Source organism: Brachionichthys hirsutus, chromosome 23, assembly GCF_040956055.1.
Source record: "Brachionichthys hirsutus isolate HB-005 chromosome 23, CSIRO-AGI_Bhir_v1, whole genome shotgun sequence".
NCBI classification, from domain to species: domain Eukaryota; kingdom Metazoa; phylum Chordata; class Actinopteri; order Lophiiformes; family Brachionichthyidae; genus Brachionichthys; species Brachionichthys hirsutus.
Genome location: NC_090919.1, coordinates 515,556 through 532,466, shown reverse-complemented (window position 1 = coordinate 532,466; position 16,911 = coordinate 515,556). Strand labels below are relative to the sequence as shown.

Here is a 16,911-nt window from a genome sequence, read left to right as displayed (position 1 = left end):
ATCATCCGGCGCAACACTTACAAATACCGCCTCGCTACGTGGCCGCCGCCTCGGGACGCCGAAGGCACTGGGGTCTCGGGCTGCGGCTTGCAGAGACAAAAGAAGTATTGATTACGCCGTGCCGGGCTCGTTCTCCTTGAAGGTCGCTAATAGTTCCCACATTGTAAACGTTCACCACAAGGAAACGCTTCCCAGAAGGAGGGACAAGCATTGGCACCGATCGATCCCTCAGTGCGGGACCGTGTTCGGGCATCCGACGGTGCTCGTAACGTTAGAGGAAAGGGATGGAGGGGGGACGGGGGGGGGGGGGACGCGGACCCAGGCCCCTGCAGCATTACGGTTCGGTTCCAGAAGATTTACACGCCAACGTTCAAGCCGCAAAGACAAAAGAAAATATGCTGGAAGAAGGCAAACGGTCCATCGAGGCAGCTGAAGAGCGCTTCATCCGGGACAGAACCAGGGACACTTGTGTGTCTTGGCACGTCCAGACGGAGACAGACGCGCTGGCATCTCCGGCCAGTTTGCTTATTTAAAGTCCGTTTGGAGGAGCCGGGTCGTCGTGCGCGCCGGCCGGAGCGGGTCGGAGCGGGTCGGGACGCACGGGTCCGTTTACTCAACGCAGGCCCGTGTTTATGGAAACTACCTGCTGTCCAAAGCTGACCGAGGTTATTTCCAGGACCTAGAGCCAGCCGGAGACGAATGTCCCGCCTCCCTTTGCCACTTCAACAACTCTCCATGAAACGTAGAGGCTGGCTCGTCGGACACGCGTCTCGTCCCCCCCCCCCAGACATTTCCGAGCGTCCGCAGTCTCCTTAAAACAAGCAGAGGAGTCGGAATAACTGTCATTACCGGATTTATAAAAAGCATCCGACAGCTGCCGACCGAAGGTAGAAGAATCTTCTTTGTGTAGGACAAAGGACGGAGGACGAATAGCATCGCAAAGACTTCTGTCACCGCCGCCACAGCAGGTGGGCAGAAATCTCATGCCCCCCCCCCCCCCCGTCAGTTGCTATTTCAGTCTCAAGTGTTGTCATGCTGCCGGGTCTCAAGTCCGTCCGGCGCTCTCTGCGGTGGAGGACCCGGTCCAACCAGAAGACAACGGGCCACGGACAACCTAGCAGAGTCTGCCCCCCCCCCCCATCGTAGCGTCTGACGCGACGGTACGACGCTGTAAACAAGCGCACCCTGACCCAAGGTCAACGCGACCCGGAGGTGGGTTGGGTTTGAGTGACAGCCGGGCCGGGCAGCAGAGCTCCAGAACTCTCACCTTCTCTAATCCCTCGGCTCCGCCGGCCTGGACTCGCCGCAGACAGGTGCAAGTCTGCGGCGATCCGTCCCCGTCTCGTCCCCAGAGCGGAGACGCCTTGGGCTTGGACAGAAGCTCGAACAATGAGATTCTGGTTGCTGAACCTTCAGTCCGTTAAAAACCACGACCAACCAACACAAAGGAACATTTAGCAGGTCGTAAAAACGGCAGCTTTACTTCGGCATCGTTCACGAGTCCCGGAGCTCAAATTCAGTCACATTCAAGCTCTAATAATTACAGTGTCCGATGTCCGGCTGGCAGCTTCACGCAGCCGCCTGCATCCAAGACGGAGCGGCTGGACCGCGTCCCGTCCGTCACCCAAGTGTGAGGATAAGGTGTTAACCCCCCATCTCGGCTGGCACGCCGTTTAATGGCGGCTGGAGTTTACTCTGTTCTTCTGGGAGATGTAATAGTCTTGTTTCCCCGAAACAAGGATAAATAGTCTAAAATGCAAATGAGATGCCGGAGCTAACCGCGGGACGATGAAATAATTTGAGAGTCTCACGAACCAGATCAGGAAATCGGATGACGGTAACGAGCTCGGAGTGTTCAGGACGACAAGCTGGTGAAGCGCCGCGAACACGGGCCGTCTGTAAACCGCAACCAGGACCATCAGAGACCAGGACCAGCAGAGACCAGGACCAGCAGAGACCAGGACCAGCAGCCGCTCCTTCAGGGTCTCCAGTCTCCTTCAGACTGAAAGTTTCATACAGAAAAGATGAAACGGCGTTGGTGCAGCTCGACGTGGCCGAGGCGGCGGACGCCGGACAGTTTCCCTTTCACGGCGAAACACACGGCGGGATTCATTCCCGAGAGGAACGGCCACGCACGGAGAGTAATTAGAACGCTGGTGGAGATAAAATTAACCCGCTTTAATCATCGCCGTAACCGAGTCAGTTAAGGGCGCCACCGTGGCGGGAAACTGTGGACACAAGCAAAAGCGTATAAAACGGCGTTAATGCTAATTTATGTTAATGAGGCTGTAAAAGATGAGAACGTCCTGCCATGTCGTCAAAAGTATTTATATGAAGTGCGACTATAAGGCAGTTATAAATAATAAACCGTCCATGTCAACATTAGCCCCACCCCTTTCCAGTTTAAGCTCCACCCAATTATGATCGTTGCTACTCTCTGCTAGCAGAAAGTTGCTAAAAGGTGACCTGGACTTGGGAGGCGCCCGACGGCTGGCGGTCGTGACCGGCGTCCATCCAGACGCTTGACCTACAGCCGAAAACGTTTCTGTTCTCTCGCGCTTTTAGATCCCGCCCCCATTTTTTACATTACGGCGAGGGGAAAGCACGCAAACAGGACGGGCTCTGATGGCGAGGGCAAATATTGACTCCTCCAGGACTGTTTCCCGGGTTGAGGGGGGACGCCGTCCTGCCGTCCCCCCCCCCGACCCCATGAAGCAGGAACGAGTCGGAGATGCACAGGCCCCGAGGCAGTGTGCACGCACACACACACGCGCACACGCACACTCCTCCGTTTCATCTTCTTCTTACGCTCTTCGGGAGTCTGACAGGAGCAGCTTTCTTCGTGAGAACCTGGAGCGGTTCCAGCAGTCTGTCCGACCCGAGCTCGGGTTTCTGCAAAGCAAACAACGGCCGCCGCCGCCGGACTCCGTGTTTACAGACATCGGTACGAGCAACGCGTGACCCGCCCCGGTCGGGAGCGCCAGGTGTTTCTCACGGATCCGGATCACGCAGGATGAAACCGCGCCCGGTCCAAGCTGATGGAACAGGAAGGCTTTTACCAGAACCGAAGCCCGGCGGGACGGCGCGGCGCGGCGCGGCACGGCGAGCGCTCAGAGGGGCGGCCTCCGAAGACATTTGTGTAATTCATCATTCTGCAGCGTCACAGAAAAGCCTTTAGAAGAGGGCTCGTAAAAACCTCGTCCGTTTCCTGTTGGAGGAAAAAAGGAATTCCAATCGTTTTTTCCCGAGGAGGGATTCGGCGACCCGGAAAGAAAGCGTGCAGACAGAAGCACGAAGACGCGGTTTGAGCGATCGCTGGACGCCACCGGGGCTCACGGGAAATTCTTGAGCACACGGCAATTAAAAACAGGGGTGGGTGGGCGGGGCCTTGAACATGACCCGATTCTGACATCAAGCTCCGCCTTGATTGTTCCGGCGACTTTCGCGGGACCCGTTTTACGCTCAACGGGGAACCTTTCCGTTCCGCTCCATCTCGGATCGACTGCCGAGCGTCGGCGGTCTCGGTGCGAACGAGGGAAATGGTTTCTCCACTTCCTCCGGTATTGACTTTGGAGCGCGGACGCTAACCTGAGAACAGCCGTCTACCTGGAGCGCAGCTTAACGAGAGAAAGGGGGCGCAGATCCATCACGGCGGCGTCTCGCTCCTCGGGGGGGGGCTCGCCGTTCAGGCCGCCGTGCGACCGCAGATCAACCCGCGAGACCCCGGCTCGCTCGTCTTCGTCCGACTCGCTCTGGGCGATGATTGAACGCACAAACATCGTGCGGTTTGCTGCGGCGTCTCTGCGTTCAGTCAAACTGCTCGTGCAAACATCACGCGGCGCCGACATCCGTCGGAAACGCGCGTTTCACCAAACGGGCGGCGAAAGAACGTCCGTTTCTCCTCGATAACAGAAATCTAATATGATTATATACGCCCTTAATCTTTACTATCCGCCGTCTGTCTATCTGCTCCGTCTGTCTATCTGCTCCGTATTAAAAGCTTTCTATCTGCTGCAACTGGATCCAGGCGTAGATTTATGAGTCTGGCGTTCCCAGGAAACGCCGCCTTCCGTCCTCGGGGAGTCTGTGCAGCCGATTTAAACTAAAGCAACACCATCACGCCGCGATGCACCCCGTTCTCCCCCCCGTTCCCCCCCTGTTCTCCCCCCGCGTGAAACCCACACCCTCACGTTGTCGAGGCGGGACGTTTGCAGTGACTCACATCCGACCTCCGAGCTCAGAGGTCGCATCGCCGAAGGAACGAGGAAGGCGTGCGAACGTTAGCCGATGTTTTCTACGCCGGAAGCCGACGCTACCGAGACCAACTAGTCACGTTTACTCATTTTAAAAAGGTCAGTCTCCTCGCCTCGTTTCTCCAGCAGCGGCCGAGAGCGAGCTCGCCGGGAGGGGGGGGGTCGTTTTGAAGGTCAAGGTCACCGTTTAGCCCCGAGATAGAGCTGATCCTCACCTGAACCGCCTCCACCGTCACGCCGAAGATTACATTAGCTCAGCGAGAGATTCTGTAACCGGGACGCATCCAGACAATCAAACATCTAACAGAGGAGAAAAGAATCACCTGAAACTTTCCCAAAGTGTGGAAACTGGAACGAAACTCCGGATGAAAAATGCCCCGAATATTAAACTGATGCCTTTGAAAAGCATCGTTATTCTCGATGCGCTCCGATGATCATTTCGCTTTTATGTTTAAAAGAAAACAAAACAGGCACTTCAATTAAAAATGCATGAAGTATTCCGACAGCCTCGGAAACGTTCCCGCTCGGCGAGCGCGAATCATTAAAACGGACGCAGCGTGCGAGGATGCATGCAAATCAGCCCAGATCGCCAGCATCGCAGCGCGCCGCGGAAGCGCCGTGGAAGCGCCGTGGAAGCGCCGTGGAAGCGCCGTGGAAGCGCCGGAATCACGTCGGAATGTTGTGACTTTGATGTTGATTTTGATGCTTCCGTTCAGCTTCTTCCTCTTTATTGTTCTTTGACTCCACGCAGGAGAAACAAAGGCTAAAACGACAACAGATTTCATCGGCTGCAGCTAACTAGCTAGCTAGCTCCACCCGCACGTGACCTTTGAACCAATCACAAGCCCCGCCTCCATTCCCAGCGAGTCATTTACTCCCAGTTCGTCACAACAATATGAAACACTCTTTCAGCCCATCCCTAGCAATGCCAGACAAACGCTAATTTATTAGCATGATGGGGGTGCAGAGAAGCTCCGCCTCCCTACAATTAGCACCTGCGCTCAGTCCGAATTAGACGGGGCTCTTTCAGTCACATCTGGCATCGGCGCCGTTTGCCGAGCCGTCTGGCAGCGGATCGAATGACCACTCTGCTAAATTAAAGTGCGTACGTTCGTCTTAGCGTTAGCTTACACAGCTGTTTCCACGCTCTTCATCAGATACAAGAGGAAGGGCCCTGAAAGCCATCGGGCCTCTCTGCGTATTCATCCATCTTTAACCGACACCAATGTTGAAACGGCAAACGGCCGCTCCCCCGGCGCGACGGCGCTTATTTGAACCGGATCGTTTCATTGAATGTTCTGGTTTAATTGAACGCTAAAAGGCGAAATAAAGAAAATACAGATTGCTAAATAGTGGGATCGCAAACACAGCTCCGAGTCGTAAGAACACGCTGCACGCCTGCTGGTTTCCCAGCGGGAAGGAAGCACCGGCAGGTTCCAGCCTCTCGGAGGAGCCGGAGCACCGGGCCAGCGGCCGGCGGCACTTTTTCCACGGAACCCCCGCCGTCTTTGGAGCGCTCGAGGGATTCCCCACCCGCCTTTAGGGGAGACTGAAAGGTCCGATAGCGCTCCGGTGCTAACGCTAATAGACACGTTGCTAATATTAGCTGCACATTCTGGTCCAGATTAAAGCGGTTTAATTTGCGACTTCAAACACTTCAAGGCCGGTGGAATTACAGCAAAAATCAAAGTGCGTCGCTCTCAGAATCAAAGGCGCTTCTTCGCCACGCCCACGAACGCCGGCCGCTCCGGATCCGCCCTCGGACTCACGCTGGGACAATTACAGCTTTTCTTTTGTTTTCGCACAGAAGCCCGTTTTACTTGCAGCGCCGGTTCTTATTAGGCAGATGGAGAACAGAGCAGCAGCAGCATCTGGGCCCCCCCACCACCACCCCACCCCCCCCCCCCCCCACGCCTGCCGGGGCTGGGAGTCCTGGGGCACGAAGCCGCAGGCGGCGGGGAGGGAACGGAAGGCAACGCCACGGGACACAGGAGTTTCCACGACACAGGCGAACGCATCACCTCAGTCCCCGCAGCTTCTTCTTCGCCGCTGCAGTTTGGCTCTCATTGGCTCTCTGGCGCCACCTGTGGCTCGTTGGATTAATGCTGCCTCCCCGAGGTGAGCAAAACGAATAGGGAATAAGAGTTGCAGCATCCCGAGAGGTCAAAGGTCACTGAAATAATCCCCCCCCCCCCCCCCCCAGGTCGTCCTGTTAGAGACCACCCTCCTCTATTAAAGCGTCACAAAGGACACTTCAGTGGGAGGATGACTAAACTTTCTCTCCAGGGTCAGAGGGCAACCGAGGATGTGAGCGGCCTTTTGAGGAGGATCTCCCGCCCGGCTCCGAGAGAGGAGGCACCAAAGAGAACAGCACCCTGGGAAGGGGGGTGGGGGCATCGCCACCGCCTTACCTCAATATCTCACCTCCGTACAGGAGGAAGAAACCATTCTGTGTCAAAGTTCACGCCATCATTTCATCGATCTATTGATTCGCCGCCACGAAGGGCACGAAGCCGACCCGGGTTGGATGACATCACCGATGACATCACCGATGACATCACGCTCCCGATTTACATGTGAATCGTCTTTAGGCGAGATCAGAATCGCTCCTGGAATTTTAAGGAGCTTAAACAGAATCTTTCTGTTATGTCAGATTATTATTTTACATTTGAAACCAAGATCCGATTTTAATCCCTCCTCTCGTCTGAGACCCCCCCTCTGAGACCCCCCCCCCCCCTGGGGAGCGAGAACGGCGTCACCTCTATGTTTAGAGCAGCGTTAAATGCCTTTCTTTCAGCTAACGGCCCGGTCAGCTGTCTGCATCCTTCACCCCCCCCCCCCCCATCATCAGCACCACCCGTTCGGGCTGAATGACAACGTGAGGACCTTTTCATTCATTCATTCGTTTGTTTGTTTGTTTTACACCAGTAAATAAACACGCTCAGAACGCGTCACGGGGGGGGGGGTTACCTGGGGGGCAGGTGCAGTCAGCTGACGTTTGCCTGGCGGTCCGGATTTTGACGAGATTCTCGAAGGCGCGCTGTAAATGAGAGAATAAAGAGATTTAGGCTTCAACCACGTGCACGATCAGGCAGGTGGCGCGCGCGCACGTGCGGTCTCACCTGGGAGAGCAGGTCGTCCACTCTTTGTTCAATCAGAGAATTGAGATCATCCACGGAGCCGCGCTCCCGCGTCTCCAGATCCACGACGCGCTTCTTGACGTCGACGGCGTGGAAGCTGAGCAGGACGCAGACGGCGATGGACGCCACCGAGCAGCAGGACGAGGCGACGCTCAGCGCGGTCGCGCCGCGGAGCCGCCGCGTCTGACGCGCCGCTTCTTTCTCCATTTTCCTCCTCGCGCCTCCGCGGTCTCCGTTTAACGACAACTACGCGCGCCGTCGGGAGCGACAGCAGCTGGCGCGGAGTCACGGATGTGTGGCACGCAGGTTCTGCGTGCGCGTGTGTGCGTGTTGCGTGTGAGCGGAACTCCAGCGCGTCCCCCCCCCCCCCACCCCTGCGAACTTGTTGCTGCTGCAGAAGCGAGAAGCTGCGATGCGCAGTAAAGTAGCGGAGACTGGAAACAGGAGGAGGCGCGCGCGCGCGCGCACGGGCAGAAGTGGAGTCCCCCCCCCCCCAGAGCGGCAACACGCCTCCAATCTGCCCCCGACCGATTAGCATAATTTACTGCCCCCCCACCCCCCGCACTTGACATGTGGCGCAGATCTTCGCTCCAGACCCGGACGACGCGTCGTGACGCAATTCGGTGGGTTCAGTGAAGACCGAGCAGAATGAGAGGACGTCGAAAGACGCCTGAGACTAAATAAAGCCGCGTCACGCAGCTGAACGTGGAGCTGCGTCCTGGATGGACACGTGCGTTTCGTTTCTGGCAATGACGCTGCGTAAAAGCGCGCAGAATCTGCACGCGCGCCCGTCCTGAAGGTTTGGCGGCTGCTAAACTTTCCCAACGTGATCCTGATCGGAGCTTTTCTGTCCCGTTTGCATAAGTAACGCCCCTTTTTATTGATTAGTTGTGCCGGTCGCAGCCGGAAATACTCCGGATGTTTTATTTCACCGCCAGGCTGCAATAAAAGTGTCTTATTTTAAAACTAGGCTCTATTACAGGTTCACCTCGAATGGAATAATCACACTGATTTTGGCCCTGCTGGGCTCTCCGTACGTCTTTTCAAGGCTTCGGGCGCCACCCAGTGGACCAAAGCGGAAACGTAGCCGATCTCAATAATCTATAATTAAATATTTGGCGACCCGCTAAACTCCCGCTGAGGTGTGATTGTTTCCCCGCCCCCACTCTGACCTGACACGACCTTTTGAGGGTGACCCAGAACAAGTCGGTCCGTGGTCCGCGTTCGGCCCGTCCCACAACATCCCTGCGTTTCAGGTCATTCTACGGGACGCGCAGCGGCGCCGCCCACGGTCACTCCGGATCCGTGTAGCAGAGTGAGAAGCCCCACCGGGTCCACGTCTCGGTGAAGCCAACCAGATAAGAACGTTCCTCTCTCACGGTTTGTACGAAGAAGAAGAATAAGAAGTATAAATCATTATTATCAGACCGTTTTATTAAAAACACTCAAAATAAAGGCAGATCTCTTCGGTCACGCCGGCCAGGAGCTCTCGCCACCGTATCTACAAAGGTCCAACAAGCTGTTGCCATGGTTACTACACCCCCGGCAGCGTTCCGTCTCTCCTCTGGGGCTCCACGGCAGGGACAAAACGAAAAGCGGACATTGTGACTTGATTTGTGCCGAACTTCAGCAGCGCTCAGTCGTCATGGAAACGGATGTGCTTGTGGGCCTCCTTGGCCCGGGCCAGGATGATTTTTTCGGCTTTGGATATGAGCTGAAACGTGACGGCATGTTGCATCATTTACGGCGTGCGCGCTCTCTCTCACACACACACGCACACACACACGCACACGCACACACACGCACACACACGCACAGACACACACACACGCACGGCCGGTCTCACCTTCTCCGTGCCCCTCTTCTTCTCCCGCGGACGGTTCAGCTTCACCTGCCGGTCCACCAGGATCTTCTGCCAGTACCGCTGCTCATGGTCACCTTTGAGGAGGAACACGAGACGAGCCGATCAGCGCCGCCTCGCTCGCTGCGTGCTCGCCGAGCGGCGCCGAGCGGCGCCGAGCGGATTCACGGGCCGATCCGTACCGGAGAGGATCTCCACCTTCCAGCCGTGCTGCCTCTGCAGCCGCTCTCGGGCGTCGCTCACGGCCGCGGCGTCCTCCGGGCTGTGGAAGCGAACGTGTCCCTCGGAGTCCCCGTCCAGGCTGTCGACGTACGCCACCGGGGAGAACGTACTCAGAGCCTCCTGCGAGAGATGAACCAATGACACGCAGCGATTCAACGCGACACGCAGAGTGGGTTTAGTAATCTGGGGGCGGGGCAGAGCTGCGCTCACCTTGATGACCTTCCTCCCGGGCAGCGGCTTGCTGCCGGTGATCTTCACGATGACGCCGCCGGTGAAAGCAGGACCGTGGCTCACCGGTTTCTCGCTGCCGTGACTCTTTTCATCTGGAAGGGGGAAACCGCCGCCACACCTTTTATACGAGTCGCCAGCCTGAGTCTCGTTCTGCTGCCGGATGGGGGCGGAGCCGCGCCTTTCACCTGCGGGATGGCCGACCGGCGCCGCCGTCCCGTCCTCGTCGTCCTGGTGCTCGATCTTATGCACGCACTTCTTCAGAGCGCTCATGCTGCGCTTCTGCAGGGTCAGATACTCGCCCTTCAGCATCAGCCAGTCCTTCCTGAGACGGACAAAAGACGGGGTGAAGACGGGAGGGAGACGGGAGGGAGACGGGACGAAGACGGGAGGAAGACGGGAAGAAGACGGGAGGAAGACGAGAGGGAGACGGGGCGAAGACGGGAGGGAGACGGGAGGGAGACGGGAGGAAGACGGGAGGGAGACGGGACGAAGACGGGAGGAAGACGGGAGGAAGACGGGAGAAAGGCGGGAGGAAGACGGGAGGGAGACGGGAGGGAGACGGGAGGGAGACGGGAGGGAGACGGGCTGAAGACGGGATGGAGACGGGATGCCGGGTCTTACTTGGACAGAACTCGCAGGGGGACGGCCTCCTCGCCATTCTTCAGTTTCTCCTTGTGTTTCTTCTTCCTCTTCCTCTTCGCCTTCCCCGCGGCGTCGTCTCTGTTTTCCTTCCCTTCTTCCACACCTCCCTCCGTGTCTCCGTGAACGAGGGAACCTGAAGACGGGAAACAAGCGACCTGTGACCTCTGTAAAATCATCGACGGGTGAAACGTGAGGAGGGTCCACTGACTCGTCTTCGCCGCTCCTTTCTTCCCTCCCCCTCCCCCTCCCTCGCTTTCACTCGTCCTTCGTATCTTCGACGGTATTTGGCTTTCCGATTCTGTCGTCTGCGACCGCCGGCGTTTTTTCTCCGACAGCTTTCCCGGCGTCTTGCGAGCGGCGGCGTCCGCCCGCCTGGCGTCCGACGCCGAGGAGCGCTTCCTCTTGGGCGCCGACGGTTTTGCTTCCGCCTTTGCCGCTTCCTCGGCAGGAGGCCTCGCACGGGCGCCTTCCTTCTCTTTCTTTTTCTTCTTCTTTTTCTTCTTCCTCTCCTCTTCCTCGCCTGCAGCACCTGGACGGACACCAGGACGTGTGGATCGGCCCACGCCGCACGTGAGGGGACATTTTAAGACGCCGTACCTGACTGGACAGCAGAAATGGGCTTCCCCCGTTTCATCTTGGGGAACATCCCGGGCTTCCTCGGAGCATCTTCCGGGGGATTGTTCAGCATCTGTTTCAAAGATCAAAGGAGTTTTCTCTGGGCTGCTAAATAATCCGATATTTGGAGCACCAATAAGGCGCTACCTGAATGGCTTTGTGCGCCTCTTCCTCTTTCTCAAACTCCACAAAGGCGAACCCCTTGGGGTCTCCGGAGGACTTGTATCTGGGGATGCTCACGTAAACCACATTCCCGCATTTTGTGAACGCTCTCTCAACCCAGCTGTGCGTCACGTCTTTGGGCAAAAGCTCCTGATGAGAAAAGAAGGAGAAGTATTATTCTGTCTCATATCATCCAGACAGTTCTGTGAAGATCAAAAAGATCCCATCAGGAAGTCTTTACCACGTAGACGGTGCGGCTGTCCACGTTTTTCGGCACGTCCCCGATGGGAAGCTGACGCCTTACTTTGTTGCCCTCCAGGTCAACCTGAAACAAAGTCAGAGACGCGCTCATTCACCGAATATTAACTAACAGCGTCTCCAATTCTGTAAACACTGGAAGAGCGTTCTGAGGAAATGAAGCGCACCTCAACGACCGCCGATTTGTTCAGGGCTCGCGCAATCAGCTTGGCGTCGGTCGTCAGCTTCTTCATTCGATTGAAGTCCGCCAACACAGAAATATCGACATCTGAGAAAGGGAAAGGGAAAGCAAACGTCGAGATCAGGATTCGCGGACGTAGCGATCTATTATCGGCTGCGGTCGCCCCTACATCCGTCGTCTGACTCATCGATGAGTTTTCTCAGGAAGCGATCCTTGTGAAGGTTCACATCCCCGAACCAGAACTCCACTTGCTTCTTCACGTCCCCCATCAGCTGCTTGACACGAGAGCGCTTCTTCTTTTCCATCTCCTTGTCCTTACTCTTGTTTTCTGCCGTACCGGCGTCACCGGATTGCCTCTCCGTGTCGACCATCCTGTGGATGAAGCCGCAACACGTCAGTGAGAGGAGCCGAAGAGCCGAAGAGCAGAGGAAATATGTCATTTTATTGAAAATAAAGCGTTTATTTATTTAGCTCCATGAAAGGCCACCCGAGAATCAACTTGAATAGCAAATAAAACACTGCTACCTCATTTAGCTCCTCTAACAACGCTCACGAAGCTATCCATTAGTATGTTAGTTAGCAATAGCTAATATGCCAAATTAATTTGGCTACGTAAATTCGCGGGTAACGTCATTTTAAAATGCCGCAGTCATGGTCCCCGCGTTTCCAAATAAATAAACCTTTTACGTACTGGATGCATAATATTCTTACAAACTCACATACCTAAAGCGAGTCCGGTACGTCAGTCTGCATACGCTGCTGTATTGCAAACCGCTAGCTCGTAGCTAGCTTCATACGGACGGCTACGTTTGGTTGAGTGGAATGTCGCCGAATGATGTCGTCACATCAGCGAAACTTCCGCTAAGTGACTAAGTTAAATAAATAAATAAATAAAACACATTATAAGCTTTGTAGTAGTTATACCTCAACTTGTTTTTATCTATCATTTGTTTATTAAAAAACATTAGTATTATTCAGCTGCTGCTAACACGGCCGGTTAGCTCAGTTGGTTAGAGCGTGGTGCTAATAACGCCAAGGTCGCGGGTTCGATCCCCGTACGGGCCAGACTCTTTTGGGTTTGAACAAACAGTCTTTATTGTCACCTGCCGTCAGTTTCATCATTCAACCTCATTACAACCCACAGTTGTACAAAAAAAACAGTTCTCTATAAATACACAAAATATAAATTAGTGTAAATAAAACACCATACATATATACATTTCTCTATAAAACGTGTCAGCAACTGTACACTCATGAAATGCAAATGCATTTTACAAACGTTTTAACTCCCCTGAAAGTTTTTACAGGAAGCGATTTTTTTTGTCTTATAAGAATTTGACTGTATTTCATAAATTATAACCCATCCATCCATTTTCTTCCACTTTTCTGCTTTACATGTCCCAGGAGTTGCTGGAGCCTGTCCCAGCCTGCTATGGGCGACAGGCAGGGTACACCTCGGAAGCGTCGCCAGCACGTCTAATGTAGGGCCCGTCAGAGGTTCAAAACGCTGTCGAACATTTTGAGCTTCTTGCGCATGTCTTCCTCGGTGCAGGTGTCGACCCTGTCCTTGACGAGCTGTGCTAATTTCCTGTAGAGAGCCTTTGCCCACTGGACTTCTAAGCAGTGCACCGATATATTGCACACTTTGCGGAGAACCGTCACCAACTTGTCGTTGGTGCTGACTTCACACCTCTTGAAAACCCATTCGCCCCACGAATTCCACGAACTGTCATCGGTGAAGTTCACAATGATGCTTTCTCCGCCGCACAGGGACTCCGCGTCGTTCACGTCGTTCCATATGGCGCTGTATGAAAAGAGAGTCAGCGGACGTGTTTCGAGCTGTGAATTGTTGAAAGGCAGTTTGGAATCGGTGATCCACTCACACAACTTTCCTCAGAGGATTTGGGACCAGGTCGCAGAGAGACCGCAGACCTCTGGAGCTCGCACGGTTTCCCTCCATCCTGTCGAAGCACAGCACCGTTAAATGGAGGAGCGAGTGAACGGGAATGAAAGGTCCCATCGCTCTCAGCCGAGAGGAGACTCTTACCACAGCTCCTTCAGGGTTCCCTTCAGCCGGATGGCACCAGAAATAGCCAGTAGTTCATCATCCCCAATGTTTGACCAGCCAATTCTGACAGGAAAAACGTGAAAGTCAGGGAGATTCTTTATCGTGGTCGACGACGACGGGAGGACTCGTCTACCCGAGGTTGATGATGCTGTCTGATTCTTGCAGCACCTCCACGATGACCTGAACTGCGTCCATGTCGAGATCGTTTTCTCCGAGCCTGATAAATGAAATAAACACAGGAAGTATCTCTCAGCCTGATGGTGATGTCATCAAACCGCAAAGACGAGATGAAAGAGCCTGAGCGTAGCAGTTCGTCCGCTAACTCACCAAAGATTCTCGCACCTGAGCAGCAGAGGCTGGATGTCCCGGAGTCCCTTGTGGGTCACGCCCGTCCCTGTCAGATCCAACTCCGATATGTTGCCCCTTGTCAGGTTCAGGAAGTATTTGAGGGAATTGAAATCCATTTGGGAGAGTGCTTCGTCGCTAACATTAATTCGCAGTGCCTTCGGTTGGACAGTCAGTGCCAAACAGGAGTCCTGTTGCTCAAACAGACAGTGCAAATGGTTCAGGATGTGGGCCCCGTTCTCACAGAGCATTCGGAGTTCCCGGACGATCCTCTGACGATAGTTTTCCACCGTTTCTTTCCTGAAGCACAGCCCGACCTGCCTCGACAGGAGCTGAGCATTGCGTTCGGATAGGATCCCCGACAGGAAACGGTTGAAAAGGTCCAGGTGTCCATAGCCGGACCCCTCCTCGGAACCTGGGGCGTGCTGAGGGGCACCAGGTAAAGAATCATCCGTCAGCGCACAGTATAGCGCAGCGAAGAACTCCTGAACCGTGAGGTGAACAAACGAGTAGACCACCTCCGTGCAGCCGGGCTCCTGTGTCACCGTCTCGTCCAGGAAGGTGCTAAAAAGACTGCAGCCTTCCAAGACCGCAGCGTCCGGGTTGCTGCCGTAGAACAGAGTCTGGTGTTCCATCAGCTTCTGGAACGCAAGCCGACCAAGCCGGAACACGACGTCGGGCAGCTGCTGCGCGGCCGCTGCCGTTCGCTCCTGGGGCGAGGCCTTGGACCTAGCGTGAGTCTTCGAGCAAAGCAAGGCCACCAGATACTGCACGTAGATGTCCGTCATGGTCCTGGGACTTTCCCCGCAGAGGCCTTTGCTTTCTTTGAGAATGCAGCACACGATATTGCAAAAGGCAGGTATGTAGCAGAGCGTCAGCATCAGTTCGTTCTCTGAGATCAGGGCAAACATTTGGGCGGCAAGGTCACGGTCCTGGAAGTAGCGTGAGAAAAAGTCTCGAACATCAGCCAAGGAGAAGCCGACGATGAGCACGAAGCGATCGATGCAACCGACGGGGACGTGGCCGATGGCTGCCGGTCGGCTGGTGAGCAGGACAGAGGCGTTGGGCAACAGCTCGCCCTGCATCAGGCTCCCAACGACCTCCCCCACCTCAGCAACATCACCCGGCTCGGTCACCACGACATCCAGGTCACCGTTCCAGCGGCGTCCGAACTCATCAAAGCCGTCCAAGATGATCAGCAAGTCTCCGTCGTGCGCCAGGATGCCGTCCAGGTCCCTGACCAGGTGCCGGTTTTTACGCAGAACCATGTCCCTGAAGCTGGTGGGTTTGTCAATCAGATTCAGGTCTCTGAAGCTCATGTGGACGATGAAGTCAAATGCAAGTTTGCTCCGATTTGCACCAAAATCAAACAGTATCTTCTGCACCAAGATGGTCTTCCCAATACCGGCCACCCCCGCCACCAAAACCTTCTTGACCGAATGCTTTGCGTTTGCTCTAGAAAAGAGTTCGTCCGCCGTGATTTTCCGGTTCACCACCGATTTGTGCTGCAAAGCCAGTCGGTTTTGTCCAAATGTCAGAACTTCGTGTCTTTTTATCTCCAAGCCCCGGTGTCCATCGACCAGCAAGAGATCGACATAGTGATCGGAGAAGAGGATTTTCTCGCCACATCGAGTGTTGTAGAAGAGCATGCACTCGCTCCGACGCCTCAGGACGTCCTTGTGGTTCCGGATGAGTTTGTCATATTCTGCAAAGAAGTTCAGATTTATTTATCTTTTCTCCCGTGAAAGGTTCAAGGTTCAATTATTAATAATGTCGTACAACGCCTGAGGAAACAAGGAGCAAGTTCATTCAACGGCACTTGGAAAAGTGGGGGGACTCCACACAGACACGTCCCAGGTCCTTTTGATCTTGCGGTGGACTCCAGCATCGAGTCCTTTCTAGTTATTATTATTATAAAACGTCAGTGGGCCCCGGTACGTACCTACCGACCACGGCCGGGCCGCGCCGCCGTCTTTGCGGTCCGTCCCAAGTTTTTTCTGGTGATTGCAAATTGAAAAAAAAGTCTTGGCCGCTTCCTCGCCTTTACACTCCAAGATATCCAAGACTTTTCTCACTCTCGCCCGGGGCCCTAAAAGACACAGCGCCTCCTCTCGATCATCTCGAGTAAACACCTCCTCCTGCGTCAAGGCGTCCAGCAGAGAGTCGATGCTTCCTTCGAGTTCATCCAGGAGGGAAACCCGCAGCACTCGGATCGCTGTCAAACAAGAACTCGAGCCGGCGTTTTCCACCATCGCTGCTGGTCGCTGTTTTTAACAAGGTCCAGGTAGGATCCGTTGAAGGAGCTTTTTCTCCAGTTGTTTCGAGGGGTTCCACAATGTGAGTCGTAAATCAAAGGGAAGAGGAAGTGCTTTCGCCTTCATTGAAGGCGGTTCCACGTCAAACTGTCTGGAGTTTCCTGTTCCTCTGGTTACCAACATTTGGTTTCGCCGGTAAGTTGACAAAAGAAAAAAAAAAAGGAGAAGCTCACAACAAATAGATTATAAAAGGAATGTATTTGGTTTTATTTCATGATGAACCAGGTATGAGCAGAGAGCAACACGTCGTCCATGACTGAGGGGAAATGAAGACCTAAAAACCGAGCTCTGTCATTATTTACACAATTATGCACAAGAACACGCGAGGAAATAAATAGTGACGAGGACGAAACAAGTATCTACATAAATTAAGAGCAAGAAGTTAATTATTTTCCTCTCAAAGTCCAACAAGCCAAGTCTGAACGGTGGCTTCGTAATGTCCAGAGAGTAAAACCGGTCGGTAAAACCAGTCTGTCCGGCGGTGCGAGCCTGCTTAAAACGGAACGCATTTATGGTTCACACTAAAGCAAAGCGGATTTCATTAGCTCAGAAAGGAAGGATTGTGTTCGTGTTAAAACAGGATGTGACATCACAGAGTGGTTAAACGGGTTAAAGTAA

At 54.5% G+C, this 16,911-nt stretch overlaps 3 protein-coding genes and 1 non-coding gene across 4 annotated transcripts in view; 1 reads left to right on the top strand and 3 right to left on the bottom strand.

The window, feature by feature from the left end:
• Positions 1–7,600, bottom strand: part of LOC137911673 (collagen alpha-1(XXV) chain) — a 55,427-nt gene extending 47,827 nt beyond the window's left edge. Inside the window, 2 exon segments of the mRNA XM_068756054.1 lie at positions 7,224–7,293; positions 7,376–7,600. Of these exon segments, the coding sequence (XP_068612155.1) occupies positions 7,224–7,293; positions 7,376–7,600 (295 nt within the window).
• A 1,214-nt stretch (positions 7,601–8,814) lies between these two features.
• Positions 8,815–12,393, bottom strand: larp7 (La ribonucleoprotein 7, transcriptional regulator). The gene is made up of 13 exons (XM_068755717.1): positions 12,289–12,393; positions 11,735–11,937; positions 11,552–11,652; positions 11,368–11,451; positions 11,112–11,276; positions 10,947–11,037; positions 10,558–10,878; positions 10,329–10,482; positions 9,893–10,029; positions 9,687–9,799; positions 9,437–9,596; positions 9,240–9,331; positions 8,815–9,107 (listed from the first exon to the last, which is right to left on the bottom strand). The coding sequence occupies exons 2-13, from the start codon at positions 11,934–11,936 to the stop codon at positions 9,030–9,032; spliced, it is 1,698 nt and encodes a 565-aa protein (XP_068611818.1). The 5' UTR covers position 11,937; positions 12,289–12,393; the 3' UTR covers positions 8,815–9,029.
• A 163-nt stretch (positions 12,394–12,556) lies between these two features.
• On the top strand, positions 12,557–12,630 carry trnai-aau (transfer RNA isoleucine (anticodon AAU)). The gene has a single exon. It is a non-coding gene; the product is annotated as a tRNA-Ile (tRNA).
• A 404-nt stretch (positions 12,631–13,034) lies between these two features.
• LOC137911314 (protein NLRC3-like) lies at positions 13,035–16,304 on the bottom strand. The gene is made up of 6 exons (XM_068755668.1): positions 15,921–16,304; positions 13,961–15,683; positions 13,767–13,850; positions 13,613–13,696; positions 13,449–13,526; positions 13,035–13,369 (listed from the first exon to the last, which is right to left on the bottom strand). The coding sequence occupies exons 1-6, from the start codon at positions 16,228–16,230 to the stop codon at positions 13,057–13,059; spliced, it is 2,592 nt and encodes an 863-aa protein (XP_068611769.1). The 5' UTR covers positions 16,231–16,304; the 3' UTR covers positions 13,035–13,056.
• Positions 16,305–16,911: the final 607 nt, after the last annotated feature.